The sequence below is a fragment of the Aspergillus nidulans genome, chromosome III (assembly GCF_000011425.1).
Source record: "Aspergillus nidulans FGSC A4 chromosome III".
NCBI lineage: Eukaryota > Fungi > Ascomycota > Eurotiomycetes > Eurotiales > Aspergillaceae > Aspergillus > Aspergillus nidulans.
In genome coordinates, this window is record NC_066259.1 from 2790721 (window position 1) to 2805768 (window position 15048).

At 51.3% G+C, this 15048-nt stretch overlaps 5 protein-coding genes across 5 annotated transcripts, besides 1 other annotated feature; 1 reads left to right on the forward strand and 4 right to left on the reverse strand.

The window, feature by feature from the left end:
• Positions 1-15048: part of a sequence feature (contig 1.161 621..266267(-1)) that runs on past both edges of the window.
• On the reverse strand, positions 1011-2673 carry ANIA_08774 (uncharacterized protein; the record flags this gene model as incomplete). The annotated part of the gene is made up of 2 exons (XM_676951.1): positions 1011-2588; positions 2659-2673. The coding sequence occupies 2 exons, from the start codon at positions 2671-2673 to the stop codon at positions 1011-1013; spliced, it is 1593 nt and encodes a 530-aa protein (XP_682043.1).
• Positions 3504-4715, reverse strand: ANIA_11122 (uncharacterized protein; the record flags this gene model as incomplete). The annotated part of the gene is made up of 3 exons (XM_050611807.1): positions 3504-3984; positions 4166-4544; positions 4640-4715. 3 exons carry the CDS (start codon positions 4713-4715, stop codon positions 3504-3506), a joined length of 936 nt encoding a protein of 311 aa, XP_050467791.1.
• Positions 6307-7567, reverse strand: ANIA_11114 (carbon-nitrogen hydrolase family protein; the record flags this gene model as incomplete). The annotated part of the gene is made up of 4 exons (XM_676950.2): positions 6307-6480; positions 6542-6586; positions 6648-6884; positions 6929-7567. 4 exons carry the CDS (start codon positions 7565-7567, stop codon positions 6307-6309), a joined length of 1095 nt encoding a protein of 364 aa, XP_682042.2.
• On the forward strand, positions 9090-11091 carry ANIA_08772 (protein zipB; the record flags this gene model as incomplete). Its single annotated transcript, XM_676949.1, has 7 exons — positions 9090-9092; positions 9442-9498; positions 9793-9806; positions 9997-10404; positions 10463-10786; positions 10854-10929; positions 11035-11091. 7 exons carry the CDS (start codon positions 9090-9092, stop codon positions 11089-11091), a joined length of 939 nt encoding a protein of 312 aa, XP_682041.1.
• ANIA_11121 (alpha/beta hydrolase) lies at positions 12994-14661 on the reverse strand (the record flags this gene model as incomplete). The annotated part of the gene is made up of 1 exon (XM_050611808.1): positions 12994-14661. One exon carries the CDS (start codon positions 14659-14661, stop codon positions 12994-12996), a length of 1668 nt encoding a protein of 555 aa, XP_050467792.1.

A 15048-nucleotide genomic window follows, 5' to 3' on the forward strand; every position in this document is an offset into this window, starting at 1 on the left:
GGCAAGTCCAGTCTAGCGTCGAGTCCCAGGCATTGTTCGATTCACAGTGGAATCGTATCTGGGTATGAGCTCCAACGAGAAAGTAGCACCGGGCTGGATATTGAGGTAGAGGGGCTGCACAGAATGCACTGCAAGCAAGCAGATTACTTTGCGAAGCACGTCCATTTCCCGTATTTATCTAATGAGACATCTAATTTTGCCTAGTTGTATATATGACACAGTACTCGTGAATATTGAGTCCTTGCCTCCAGTCAATACCGTAGTTCTATATGTGCTCGGGTAGCTCTCTTTACAAGTTTACATATACGCTTACATATACTCCATTCACTAGTAACGTACTTTTCCGTTGACTCAATCTAATCGGGAGAGACATATACAGTTCGCCGAGTGACATGGATGCGTAGTGCTTCCAACTCGGTCTAGTGGAGTTGCAGGGGCGCACTCTAGGCTGATCTGGCGATTCTCGAGTCCCTGGGTGGGCAGACGAGATCCTAGATTAATTACTATAGTGGCCTCGGCTTTGCTTTCATGTATCAGTATCCTTGGGCCTGCACCTGGTGCTACATAGATTGAACGGTTGAAGAACTGTGACTCATGTATATGCTTATATCTGGGCTCTCTTATTCCCTTTATCCATATTCAAGTCCATATATCCAATTCTACATATCCTAAACTTATATTGACTCGCCTGGGTAGCAGCCATAGACATGGACAATGTAGGTTAGTCGATACCCACCGTCAGGGCATTCGGGTCATAGAGCTTTACGCAAGCCACAGCATGTTTAGGACTCAGCTTATTCCTATAAACCAGATAGCACTGAGCAGAGTTTGGACTGTGATCCTGCGACAAGTAATGTCCAATACCCCACCCAGACCCTCTTAACTGTTAAATCGCTTGATTGAACTATGCGTGGTTCAAGGTGTACAACTGAAGCGGTGTGTCAATGCTCCTGCGCTGGCCTACTGCTAGGGAGTATCAATTGACGCTTCTGATATTACATGCGATAGAGTCATGATCGGTACCGTCCAATTTCCCTGTGGATTCGTAGCATACTTCCCGGCCACCACTCTCCTATCCCTTCTCCCTCCCCTTCTCCATCCACTCTACCACCATCATCAGGCCAGTGTTTCCGCACAAAGTTATCCCCAAACCGATTCACCAAACCCGCAAGCGTGATGTCCGGCAATTTGCCTATCCACCAGCTCTCTTCGCTCACTAGAAACATGAGCACCGACCAATGTGCGTAGATGTCGAGGGCCAGGGCTTGCTCAACGTTCAGCTCCAGCCCCGCCTGGGCTTTATCCGCGCTGCCTGTCTCGCTTGGCGCCGGCCCCTCGAGACGCTGATCCAGCAGCGGCAGGACGAAATCGAGGTATGCCTGTGGTGCGTGGACAAGGAAGCTCAGCAACGGACGTGTCATGTGGTCTGTCGGTGAAGGCGTCGAAGGGCGGGCTGTGAACGATACCAGCCAAGGGGCTACCTGAGGAAGGGTAGGCATCTGTGTCATCGAGGGTGGAAGGAGAAGGGGTGGACTAGACTGGTCTTGAGGGAAGACGCCCGTCCGGAGGGTCGACAGGACTTTGAAAGCGTCGGCGCAGGTAGCGAGAGAACGGTTGCCTGGGTCATATACCAGGGCGAGGCTTATACGATCCTGCAGCTTTGCAAAGGCAGGTTGGCTCGTTGACTTGATGATGGGGTACATCGGATGCGAATGGGAAGGTGGTACAGATGTAGATATGCAGGGCGAGACGGCGACGGTGCCGTACTCGTCCAGTGAATCGAGCGCCTCGGGTGTTGCGAGCTGTGAGTACGGGCTTGTGCTCGTTTCCAGCGCTCTGACAGTAGCGCTGATCCCGCGCGAGATGACAATCACGTCTCTCGGCGTGGAGGACAGACGTTTCCGGACTTGCTCTACCCCGCCGGCGGTCCTATTTGAGATCCAGTGGTTGACCTGTTGGCTGGAGGTGACGAACGGGACGAGCAATGGCGGCGCGGCCAGTAGAGGCTCAGCGTTTGCAGCACTGGGTCTTGATATCAACTCACGCAGCCGCTCGCTGGCGAGGTTATAGTGGCGGTACCCGGTCATGAGGATCTCGCTCACGGTAGTGACTTCTGGCGGCGGTTCCCTGTAGATCAGGTCACAGCACATACACGCTGCTGAGAGAGCGAGCATGGAATGATAGACGGTCCTGCTGCGCAATGCGAGTGTCGGCAGGCAGATCTGAATTGCATGGTGATCTTGCCGATTAGCAGTCAGGTTGCGGCTCGTATGTTGCAGGTAATGGTGGTAGAGGCCGGTATCAGAGCTGTCAATCTCGGTCTGGCGAGTCGGCAGCAGCAGCTGCTGCTGCCGCTGCTGTCCAGGAGGCGAGAACGGCAGCTGTGGTGCTTCAAATGGCAGGGGAGATGGCGAAAGTCTGCCGCCAGGGCTGGTGGGCGTGGTCGGCAGCAGTGATGATAGCGAGAGCTGGTTCCTCTGAGTATTCGATGCAGGCCCAGACGACTGCGTCGTCGCGGCTGGTGCCGCGTAGACGCATTTCTGCATCGTTAAGATACACCGCGAACACGATGGCTTGATTTCATCGCACTGTCCGATCGTCAGTACATAGTTGACCCGCAGCCCGGGGGATGGACGACCTTAATCCGCCGTCGCTTACACTCCGCACAGCCATTTCTCGATTTGCGATGGCGGCGACGTGGGCGAAATCTAGCTTGTGCTTCAGCAGTTAGCATGGCTATACCGATTCGATTTTTTTACTTTGTTTCTCCTCTTCTTTGACTATGAAAAGTGGATTCTAAGGGCGATAGGCAGCCCCCCCGGATTTTTAAAAGGCGAAGTGGGCGGCTTCAGCCCTGTGCTCAGCCGCTCTCCCTTCTTCAGCCAAGCCTTGGATTTGAAATACTTTATTCTGTCGTGGCCAATCACACTGCTGGGGCTACTCGTGTACTGACTGGCTAGATAGGGCTGACGGCACAGCCCCGGATGCGGATCTGATACATATTCCAAATACCGATCCTGATTTCTCTCAACCACGGTTCATCGAGTCGCTCCGGATCGACAGGATTCTAGAATTTAAGATCCCTTGTTGAGTGTGTCACGACCCAGGGAATCCAACTCGATCATGACGTCTGGCGGAGTTTTGAGGCCAACGGCCGCATGGCATTTCTCCTGCACGCACCCCGTAGTTCGGTAGCTTTGCCCGATGACTCGGATTATGTCTTGCTTACAATACTTCTGTGAAAAGACCCTTGCGCCTGTAATCCTGGTCTGGATGTCGGTCTGGATGCACCAGACTCTGGCTGGAGTGTACGGGTATAGTAGTGAAGAGACCCTTTCCCCCCCCCCTCTTATTAGGGGTTTTTCTTTTCTTTTTTTTGGGCCCTTTTATCATAATCTAACGCAAGTCCAAGCTGAGCTTTGTTTCGCCTTCAAACCCGCCAGGTTGATTCCCGGCCGTATATTTTCTAATTATTCGTACAGGTATTATTCTGATGCTAAGAACTATTGCGGGGAACTGTTCTCGCAAACGCGCCTGAGAACCTCTTCGGTATGCTCTACAACCCTCTCAACAGCGCCCTCTGCTCTCTTTTGCTTGATGCTCGCGTGCTCCGGAAAGACCTCCCCATCCCAATTGACCCAGTAGCATCCACTGCCTGGCCTGCCACCGCTCCCCGGGGCTACGTCTTCCTGGTCGCCGTCAGTGCCTTTACCCCTGGCAGCACAGGGAAACTTCCTACTCGTCGCGGCGAACAGATGTCTCTCCCCGCTTTCTTCGAGTGGCACCATGAACGGCTTCAGGAGCACGCTCAGGAAGCTTCTGGCGATCTGTCCACCGGGCAAACCGCGCAAAATCCCGGTATTCACCCCAGAGGGATACGCGTGCACAAACGACGTATTTTTGTATCGCCGTGCCATCTCCTCCAAGTAGAAATTGGTCATGAGCGAGGCATGGTGGCCGCACTTTAATGAGGCTGAAGGTATCCTTTAGACTGAGATCCTTATAGTCCAGAAGGGCGGAACCCAGTCCCAAGGGACGGACAGAGACGTGCGGGTCCAGCACAGAGACGACACGCGAGATGAAGATCCCTGGTCGACGGCCGTTAGCTCCAGGCCGGTCAGCTTCAGCTTGAATCCCAGGCCCAAAATCAGACTGAGGAAAAGACTTGTCCGCAGCAGATTCAAGAAGCGGGAGTAACCGGTTGACGAAGCGCATGCGCGCATAGTAATGAAGCGCAAATTTCCGATCCAGCCCTTCAGTCGTCTCATCTCTGCCCCTGAGGGTCAAGTAACCGGGCGTCATGAAGACGATGTTGACATATCTTCCCCTAGATTCTATCTGCTTACAGATCTGATCCACGTTCTTCATCAGCGAAATGTCTGATAGCAGGAAGATCGCCTCAGCGGACGGATTCAGCGCTCTGATCGAGCGAACCGCGCTCTCAGCGGCTTGTCTGCTCTGTCCGATCAAGTAGATCGTGGGGGAGACGGTGTGGCGCGCGAGGGAAAGGGCTGTGGAGAGAGATATGCCGGATGTTCCGCCAACTGACCACGTTTTGCATGTTAGATTCAATACCACATGGAGCCCAGGAATTTGGATACCTGGACTGTATTCTGAGGGTCTGGTAGGTTTGGTTTACCAAATACGGCGACGAGATTCGCCCCAAGGGATTTCAGGGACGCGTTGTGGGCGCGCACTGCTCGGAGAGAGACCATAGTCGCTGTTGGTTTGGAGATTAGATCGAGAGATTGGCAGATATATTAATGGTGCAGTCACTTTAAAAAAGAAGACAATATGGAGGTAGCTATATAGTTCACTCAATGGCTGATGTGATGTGGCTGACGAGAGCCACTGAGAGATAGAATATGCAGGATTCACACTCCTGCTTAGACGGTCGTCCAATAACTAATGATTCAAATATAATAATAACAGAAATAAAACAAGAATAAATGAAAATAGAAAATATTCTAGATAATCAGCTGAAGGCTGCCCGCTCAGGCGCGATCCAACCCACAAACCTAAACACTCCCTTTCTCCAACTCGCGATACTGGATTAACGGTGTCAGCGTCAGCTACTGCCCACTTCTATGTGTGTTGCCGTAGCTGTGACCGACATACCATAGGAAGTGTGGCCGTCCTCTCATACGGAGGAGGCGCCTCAGAATGCAAGGGCACAGCTTCTACCGGCAAATGAGCCTCGCCCAGCTCTCTCCTCGACTTCTTTCGCTCGTGCCAGTATGTCCGGCTTAGGATGTTTCTTTTTGATGCAGACGCAGGCTCTGTGGTAACGGGCTCTGTACCTGCTTCTGCATCTGTAAACTGGGATTTATCCCGCTGCTTTGCCTTTTCGTGCTCGTCGGCGTACTTGACGGCAATGAGGATTGCACCGATGAGGAGGAGGGATGCCATTGGTGACTTGACTTGGGCGAGCCGAGACGTCTAAGAGGTTGAATAGTAGAAAGACATTGCGGGGGAGTTGGAGGTTGTTATATTGACTCTGGATTAAAATATTCTTTACTCTTGATTGCTCCGGGGCGTCCCCGGTTATATGCTTTACTGGGATTCCCTAAGCTGTCACAAATCACGGCGCAGTGAAGGCGCAGCACAAAGGTTCCAAATATCAAAATCACCTATACTCACACAAATAGTGCTTGTATCCAATCCAGACCTACGCTGGCTCCAGATCGCAACGCAATCCTGTATGAGGCAGTGCCAGGCGGGTCAGCGTAAGCGTAAGCGTATTCGGCTAAGAAGCCCCGAATACGCTGCAGGGCTGAGCGAATGTATATAGCTGGAGGGTTCGCGAATTGTTTCTAGAAAGATATCAGATTCTCAGCCTCCTTGCTGCATGCTCAGAGGCTAGATTTATCGAGCGCTAGACTTCAAGCTTCGTCTAGCCGCCCGGCGTCATAGTGCCATTGCTACCCAGGTACCATTGTTATATTGCCAGCCAGTAGAACTCAGTAAATTCCGCGTTCTGCAGGCTCTTGAGACGGGATTTTGTCATGTTAGCCATGCAATTGTCGGACGATTAAGCTTAGCGCGCATGAACACATGACTATAAGCATCTCCAAGGTTTTTATCAATATCAGAGTGAGATCTTTCTCCTAAAGAAAGCAAAGATCAAACTCATTAGTGTCATGATCAAGGTTAAACCAAAGCCGGCCAGTAAGACAGCAAGAAGAAGGCAGGACACGCAAGGCGAGAGAATCCATTTTTGATTAGTGGAGAGTTCGCCATGTCCTAAGATTACACGCATCCTCCTAAAATGCCAGTCTAACTTCTGATCCGTAGGCGTCTATCCTCTTACTCTTTCTGGTCAGTAGGCTTCGGCGCCTCCAAAGGCTTGGTGAGACCAACGCGGTCCATGGTGCTGGTATATTTGATACCTCCGTTTATGCGGTCCTCAGAGACAACAAGGTCCTTGCGGTTACCGTCAACGAGGAGGCGGATGAGGTCGGGGCGCATGTAGTGCCCGCCCTGCATTATTCATTAATTTCCATTTGTATTCGTAGTAGGGTGAAGATTTGGAGGCACGTACAAAGTCAGCAAGGGACTTGGTAAGGTGAATTTCGTCAAGATCGATCTGGACTTGTTAGCATGAAATGTCTCAGTGAGAGAAGGGTGAATCAGGTTTATAGGCGTACATCCACGTAGAGAAGACCCTGAAAGTCTTTGGCAGGGTGAGGAACGAGATTCCGGCCGTCCGGGGCAAATATCCGGCCGTGTCCGTTGTAGATGTTGGGATCCTCGAGCGGCTTGCCTGGGGGCGTGTTGAGCTTGATGCCCTCCTCAGTAATAGTTTGCCATGGGGCAAGGGTGTAGGTGCCAGTCTCGATCGCGTAGGCGGGTGTGACAAGCTGGGGCAACTCATTAGCAAGCGCCTGCAAAGGTCAGGCAGCAGCTTGTTGGTTGGGGGGACACATACATCGCAGTTCGCCTCGGCGACATTAGTATAGGGGTCAGGGTACTTCAGCGTCTCCTTGCCGGGATACAACGGCCACGCGGCAACGTGCACCTGCTCACCAAGCGAGGCCGCGTAGCTCTTCATGAACGGGTTCATGTTCTCCCAGCAGTTGAGGTGTCCGACCCGGCCGATCTCAGTCTGGACAACAGACTCAGTAGTATCGCCGGTGCCGTCTCCAAACACGAGACGCTCAACGTGCGTGGCGCGGATCTTGCGGCGGTGGTTGAGGATATTCCCAGCCGGTGAGATGAGCACCTGAGTGGTGTACAGGCTCGCGAGATCGACCTCGGAGTAGCCGAGAGACACGTAGATCTTGTTGGCCCGCGCGGCTTCTCTGATACGTCGCATCTCCTCCGAGTCGGAGAGAAGGCTGTTCTCGCGATACTTTTTCAATAGCGGGAGAGATTCCTGGTAGTTGACTTTCCACATCCAATAGGGATAACCGGGGATCCAGAGCTCAGGGAAGGCAATCAGTTTGCAGCGATTCCGGCCGGCCTCGTTGATCCAGTGAATGGTCCGGCGAACGGACTCTTCAAGGTCGAACCAGCCGGGTTCAGCGTTGACGGCGGCGGCTTTGTACTTCTTGAGGACTGGGGACATTGTGAGATGATTGTAGAAACAGAACAGATTCTTATTGAGATAAGGTGTCTAGCTGGATAAGTTGAAGACGAAGCGAATGAGGGAGTCAGTAACTGGCAGAACATCGAAGACAATCATGCCTTCTTATACTTCCAGTCACTATACCATATCATATCCTTCAAAGGCCATCCAAGAGGCACATGGCTCGGCCTTTGCATTCGGCGTCTGGAGAATGGCGTGAGGTGCCCGGGATCTGGAGTATGGGGCTTTGATATCCTGAGCCTCTGTCCGCCAGTTTCACTGCAGAAGCCGGTCCTGTTTATTTACGCCCTAGCAGCGCTTAATTCCGAGCCCTCACTGCCTGCCTAGGTTCCGGGCCGGTCCGCTGCGCCAGGCAGAGTGTCAACCGTTGATCGCTGAGCACGTCAGTCGGGATTTGCTGACCCGTCCACTCCACAGACGGCAAGCATGGGATCCAGACACGAGTTTCAGAGCTACACCGAGACTGAGTGACCGGAACACTGCTGTTGACGCTGTGCAATGGTCTTACATGGCCTGTCCCTACATTTGGCTGTATCAGACCCCGGGTTGTTATCTTCAAACACCGGGACTCGTCTGTTGGCCAGTCACAGAACCGCAGCGAATGCAGAAACCATTATGAACCGTCCGGACTCGGCGAATTCCAGTCGTATACAGATTAGACACGTACCTTGGTTACGCTGCAACCCAGTCTCAGTGCTCGACGCCCGTCCATGTTACGCAGAGGGGGTTAATATGCCCTGGAGACCCATTGGCTCACGACATTGAGGGAGTTGGAGTTGACTTCAGAAAGTCGATTACTGCATTCGCCCTCAGGAAGACCTGTTACTTTACTATCAATCGGCAGCGAGGGTTTAACTCTGTCGTGACCCTTCGCAATATGGGTGACACGGGTCCAACAAGCCCGCTTTTCTCCTTTGACACTATTTCTATTGTCTTTCTCTGACATGGACACCTGCGAGACGCAGTGAAGCATAATGCCGACACCCTGAAACGTTTTTACTCCAAGTATCTTGTCGGAGTGTATATAGTTGTCCTGGCAGGTAAGCATGCTTTGCAGCTTGAAAACTTGCTTGAACTGGGTGATTTCTTTATGATGCGATGTGCTTTGAAGACCTTCCCTGTAAAGGAGAAAAGTACCGTCTCAAATATAAACCAGAGGTCCCCTGCGCTCCATGATGCTCTGATATCAAGAGAGCACTACACTATAGCGCCGAGATATACTTCCTCACATACGACAACCAAGATCCAAAGGACTAGCTAATCTGACTATATGTGCTTCTGATTCTTACTCAATCTCTACGCCTCCGACCATCACCGTTACCGATGGCTGCCACACGGCTGAAGCATTTAGTCCACTTGATACCATCTTTTAGGACCTAGCACCACTGTGCAAGCACCGCAGAGAGTCCTTCTTTAGACCCTGGTGTGAGGAAATGTAAGAGACAGATCAATGGCCTTGCTGTCGAGTATCCATGCAGTGGATCAATCTAAAATACACAAAATGGTAAGTTGCAAGACTCCTAATGGACATTTTCTCATCTCTTCCTTCCAGTCCAAGTTTTAAAACTCGCACAGAAAGTACCAGATTCTTCTTGACCTCGAAGGCCATTAGACTAGTATGCACTAAGTGATGGTTCTATATTAGGATGAAGCAGCACAAGCGTCGCGCATATTGGTGATCAACGAGGTGAATAAATAGAGGAAGTCTGTCTTAAGGAAATAACGCTTACGAGTATCGCATCGTCCAAGAGTTCAACATCTTTTTGCCTGCGGGTCATTAAAGTAAACTTTTATATTCGAGCAGTCTTATGGCCTCATGCACTGTATTTTGTTTCAAATAACGCTAATAATAGCTTTTGGTCTCTGAGCCTTCAGTCTGGGATCTCTATGTGACTCATACTTACGAAACAGTCAGTCTCTGGGATACAAAATAGAACATCTAACCGGGAATTACAAGCCTCTTAAGCACAGTCTAGGGAAGTCTGAGGAATAAAAATAGCACAGCCACTGACAAGGGCTAGACTCTGAAGGGCAATTCGACGATTACTCAGTGCTCACCTCATCTTGTCTCACTGCGGCTGAGCTTCCGCCCAGAAGGAGAAACTGTGCCCAACGTGCACGGCTGAGAACTGCTCTCCTCCCAGATATTTTCTTTCTTTTCTTTCTAGCACGAGAATGGATAAGCTCAAATCATTTACAAATAGGTGGTCGACAAAAGGTATTATCTATCCGTTTCCATCTCATTCCCCTAACCAAACCCACCCTTCCCGGTAAAAGGACTAATAGGCTACAGAGAACGCCAGTGAGCCCACTGATCCAGGTCTAAGACGAAAAGAACAGGTCCGACGTGCACAGCAGTACGCTCTATTCTCATTTCGGTCTTCCTTGGTGTAGCTAAACACAAGCAGAACCTACCGGCTCCGCAAGGAAAGCTACATCAAGTCTCTTGAGCGCGAGATCCTGCACCTTCGCACTGCTAAGTCCGATTTAACAGGGGAAACCAGAAAGCTTAGGGCAGAGGTACGGCGGTTGCGCCAAGTGATTGAGCAGCATGGTATAGTCCTTCCGTTTACGCCGCCATCTCTTGATTCCGACATCACATCCCCAAGACAGGAGAATAGTCCGCAGGGAGCAATGGCGACGCTCTGCATAGATAGAGACCATCTGAACAATAAACGTCTGGCTGTCTTTGACGACGCTCTGACTTACGGGACGAGCCCTGGGTCGGTTCAAACTGCGACTGAAGGTGTTCACCTCCCGGACGGTTCCTTTACGGGCCAGTCGGAAGTTGTAGCAGCCATGAATTTCATCCTCAGGTATGTCTGGTCTCCTCTCCATCAAATATAGTCCAGCAAGTAGTGGTTGAGAGTTCAGCCTCGAGGCGCCCTGTCTAGACCACGTCCGCGCCGCACTAGGCGCCCCCTCTGCGCAAAGCGAAATGGGCCACGGCCATGCCCTAACCCTAACTGCTTCTGTCTTTCGCCTTTACAGCGACACCTCACTCTTACCAGAGGAGGATGAGCTCCTTCATGTGTCGAAGCAGACATTAAGCCGACTGCTAGAGCTTTCTGTGCAGGTTACCACGGCCGAGGAGCTCACGCCGACCCAGGTGTGGGCGTTCCTTCACCAAAGCCCTGCGTTTGCAGACCCGAAGACACGACAAGAGAAGATCATGAATGTTGCGCAGGAGTTGGCAAGGTATATGAAGTGTCATGGGTAGGATTCCATCTGTGATAATATGCACCTTTCTTACTAATGGGACCAGGTATGGAGCGGTTATTCCAAGAGATGTGGTTACGAGGGTTGTCTCTCAGGTTATCCCTCCACAAGGGTCATGGCAGGTGTGACTTGGGCAAAGCCATCTACCTTTTCGAGGCCTTTCTAGACTCTTATTACATGGTCTCATGCCGGGAGAAAGGTTCTAGAATTGCAAAATCATCCGACAGCAGTACCGCAAACTGCTGCTGAGCCTGGCTTCTGCCCTTTCAGATCTCCACGTATAACTCAAAAACATTGATAACTTTAGCCTTGCAAATACCATGCTAGCAGATGCATTCCCTTCTGACAGGCAGTTTGTGCAATGAAAGGTTATTTATATGGCGGCTGATATCATCTACAAAAGTAGCCAGTTTTAGCAATTGTGATAGTAACATCTAGTTATAGAGAAGAGAAAACTGTTGGCAAACCAACATGTACCTGTCGTTAGCTTTGGCTTCAGCATATATGATTACTTTTGCTGGCTCTCGAAGGATACCAAATACCGGAACTGCTCACGGGAGATTATCAATAACGGTATCGTTTCTGTTCTTCTAGAACGAGTGCGAAGGGGACGGCGACCTGGGAGGTATCTCTTTGCAGCGGAACTCATAAGCTTGAGACTTAAGCAAGAGTCTTCGACGGCAGGCACGGGGACGAGCACTGGTAATTGTTCGTTCAATAGTGAATTCATACGCTGTCTTTTATGGATCTAGATCGTATTTTTTATTTTGTCGTAGTCTTGGGCTCCTATTTGTTAATTAGGCGGGAGTGCTCGACAAGGCTTTATCTGAGCTGGATTGGTTCTCATCCGCGTTCTTTAATTCTTCATTCCTGGTTTGAGGGCTTTCATTAGGGGAGCTGTAGAGCCATTGCTGCGATAGTGCTGCCGGATGTTCAGATGATATTGGTATCCTGCCGAGGAGGCGGCAATATTTGAGGCTGTCGATGTAGAACGCTGAAGAAGATATCAAATTCGGAAGAAGTAGCCTGCTGCCTGCGGCTAACAGGGTTTGAGTTCAGGATATAAGCAAGGTAACCTTTGGTGGCTGTGTTCTTTTAGGGCGTGAAAATGATAGGCTGTTTCCTGCTGGGTCCCATATGTACCATCCCAGTTCGAAACCTCCGCTATCACCACCATATTGACTTTGATACGCAGCGAGTCGAACGCATTGCGGACGTCGTGGGACGTATGAGAGACATTCTCCAGCGCTGAGCGCGTGAACAGTGCTCTCTGCCTCGGGATAGAATGCATCTCAAATTCAACGACGCCGATCCTAGTGACTTACATGAGCCAGCAGCCAGGCATACTATATCCTTGGCTGTCTTGCCAGTATGGCAATATGCTGAAAACGACTAGAATAGGCCGGTTGGTACGTTTCTCTGCAGAATCACTCAAACTTCGACCCTGACGGCCCCAAATCTGGCGGCATACGTACGGGATCCTGCCTGGCTAATTGGATCATGAATAAAATTGCTCATCCGGTGGTATGTCTCAACGGACAAACAGTTCATGGTGTAGTGGCATGTCTTTCAACGATGATGCAGTCGCGGCAGTGTCAAACTGGGCGTAGGTTTCGTTGTCTCAGTTGCTTTCCTCTATGCGCTCTGGTGCTTAGGGCACTCGCCAATCTCATCCAACACAGAAGTTTGACTGCGTTACTTTGCAAGGGTTCTGCTCGTCATCTGCGCTGTGTCTGTGTTCGGAGCTCTGTTCGTGGCTGTGCGACCATTTTAGAGCGACACAGAGTTGGTAGGTTGCATGCATCAGTACAGACCGAGAATAGAAAAAGGAAATATAGTTGAACAGATGGAAATAAGCTGGTTCAGTAATTTGAGATAATAGGAAAGTGGTCACAGCGGAGTGAAGATGGGCGGTATCAGATAGCACCCAACTGATGTCACCGGCATAATAAGGATATATAATGGAACAAGTCTACAAGGGTCCGAAACTCCAGCTTGTCAATGGGATCGTGTAGGTCATACCGTTTGCGCTTGAGGTATACGGTAACATGGCCGTATTTTCCACATCGTCCAAGTCGACGATCCATCTTAAGGGCACTAGCCTGGTGTCAAAAGCATTACAATTACACACGGTATAGCACAGAAAGCAAGTTGTAATCCGATCAGTAACACTCGATCACCAGCCCTCACGAACCAACAACAGTATTCCTCCTCGGCAACGTTCCGTTGACCAAAAACGCATCGATCAGGACACTTGCCTCCCCGCCCAACGAGTAACTCGTATGCCCATTCCCATCCCTGGTCAGTAGCACCCCGCTCGGGATTTGCTCTAGCAGATTGTTCGCCCAGACGTAGCTCGTCTCTGGGTCGTGGAATGCATTGACCATGAGAATCGGCGGGGCCTTGGCCATGCTGGTCTGGTTGAGTTTGTGAGGCGGGTTGACGAGCGGCGCAGGCCAGCCGATGCACGAGACCTGGTACCGGTAGGACTGAGAAGCACCCTTTGTGTGCGGCGCAAGGTAAGAGGATAGTTGCAACTTGTAGAGGATGTCCGAGAGCGAGGTGGAATCGTGACGCCAGTCAAGGCAGCCGATCGCGATATCGGGATAGGACAAGTCTCTTTCTGATGTCGCAAGGCTTGACGAGAAGCCTGTTGCGTCACCGGCAATTGTGTTGTTAAGATACTGGGCTAGGGTAGGCCAGTTGGCGCTCGAGCGCTTGGACTGGGCTCTTTCATAGACGAGGTAGGGTTGGGCGTTGATGAGGATGTCTTGGCCGGTGACCGTGGAGCGGCAGGCGCTTTGGTCGCCGGCGCAGCCGGGAGCCTCGATTGGCGACTCGTTAGCGGCAGCGACCAGGTCGTCAAATATTTGGGGGAGATCCTGGCCCTTGAGCGGGCATTCGTCGTCCGTTGCGGTTGTGTTGCACCACTTGAAGAACTGGTTCAGAACGTCCTCGTAAGTCGACACTTCCGTCTGTAAAGCTCCCGTTTCTGACTGCGAATGATCCAGGTTCCCGTCGAGGACCATGCGTCCCACGCTCTCGGGATACAGCTCTGCATAGGCGCCGCCCAGCTGAGTCCCGTAGGACAGTCCGATCCAGTTTAGCTTCTCGTCACCCAAGGCAATGCGAACGGCCTCGAGATCCCTTGCAGCGCTCGTGGTGTCAACGTGATAGAACAACTCTCCAGTTAGATTTCGGCAGCTCTCCCCGAGCGCCCGGTTCTTCTCAACCAGTGCATGAAACTCCTCTTCAGTCGTCGGAAACAGCGAAACCCGCTTGTTATAGAGGTCTGGATCGCACTTGACTCTTGTACTCAACCCGATCCCACGGGGATCAAGACCGATCACATCGTAGTAGTCCTTCGTGCCATTCGTGTAGTAAGGGATGCCTACTGCCTGTGCCAGAGCCGAAATCGAGCCGGGCCCTCCCGGGCCACCAGGGTTATAGATGATACTGCCCAGTCGCTTTCCAGGGAGCGTAGCTCTGTAGCGAGCCATTCCCAGAGTGATGTTCTCTCCATGAGGCCGGCTCCAGTCTAGCGGCACCTGGAGTTCACCGCAGTCGAGATGAGACGCATTCCCAATCTGGTCGATATACGAGTCTACCCCTAAGTTCGCTAGGCCAGGAAAATTGGCCACGGTGCAGTTCTTCCAAGTGATGGAAGACGCGGTCGAAATGGATGCAATTGATAGAAGCAGTAATGATAGCATCGTGGTCTTTGAACGATGATAAGAAGCTGAGCGATGTGCCAGCAAGAGCGTTCTTAAGGAGGACAAGAGCAAGAGATCGGGTCCACCTGCAGAGCAGTGTCGATCACCATAAGCACCAGCACCAAAATCTGACTGCGTCATGATATAATCCCAGTATCCAGCTCAAAAGGTCATTGGAAGAAAGTATGTGGACTGCCTTGAGATAGATTGATCGCTCAGCCTCCCATGCTAGATTCGAAGAGGTTTGGTCATGCTAGACGGAGCTGTTGGCCAACGGAGACAGGATCCTGCTGGATACTGGTCCCGCTACTCATAGATTAGCAGTCTGATGTCAATAGGCAAATAATAAACCATATGGAGTAACACTTGCTTGCCTTTGCCGTCTGCCAATGTTCGAGAACCCATTGCGTGGCCGCGAGGTCAGCCACTTGAGGGCTGAGGCAGGCAGCAAGATATCGCCAGCCGTGAGAATTGGGGGCTGAAAATCAAAACATATAGAGCGAGATGGCTACTCGATCCTGCAGAAGG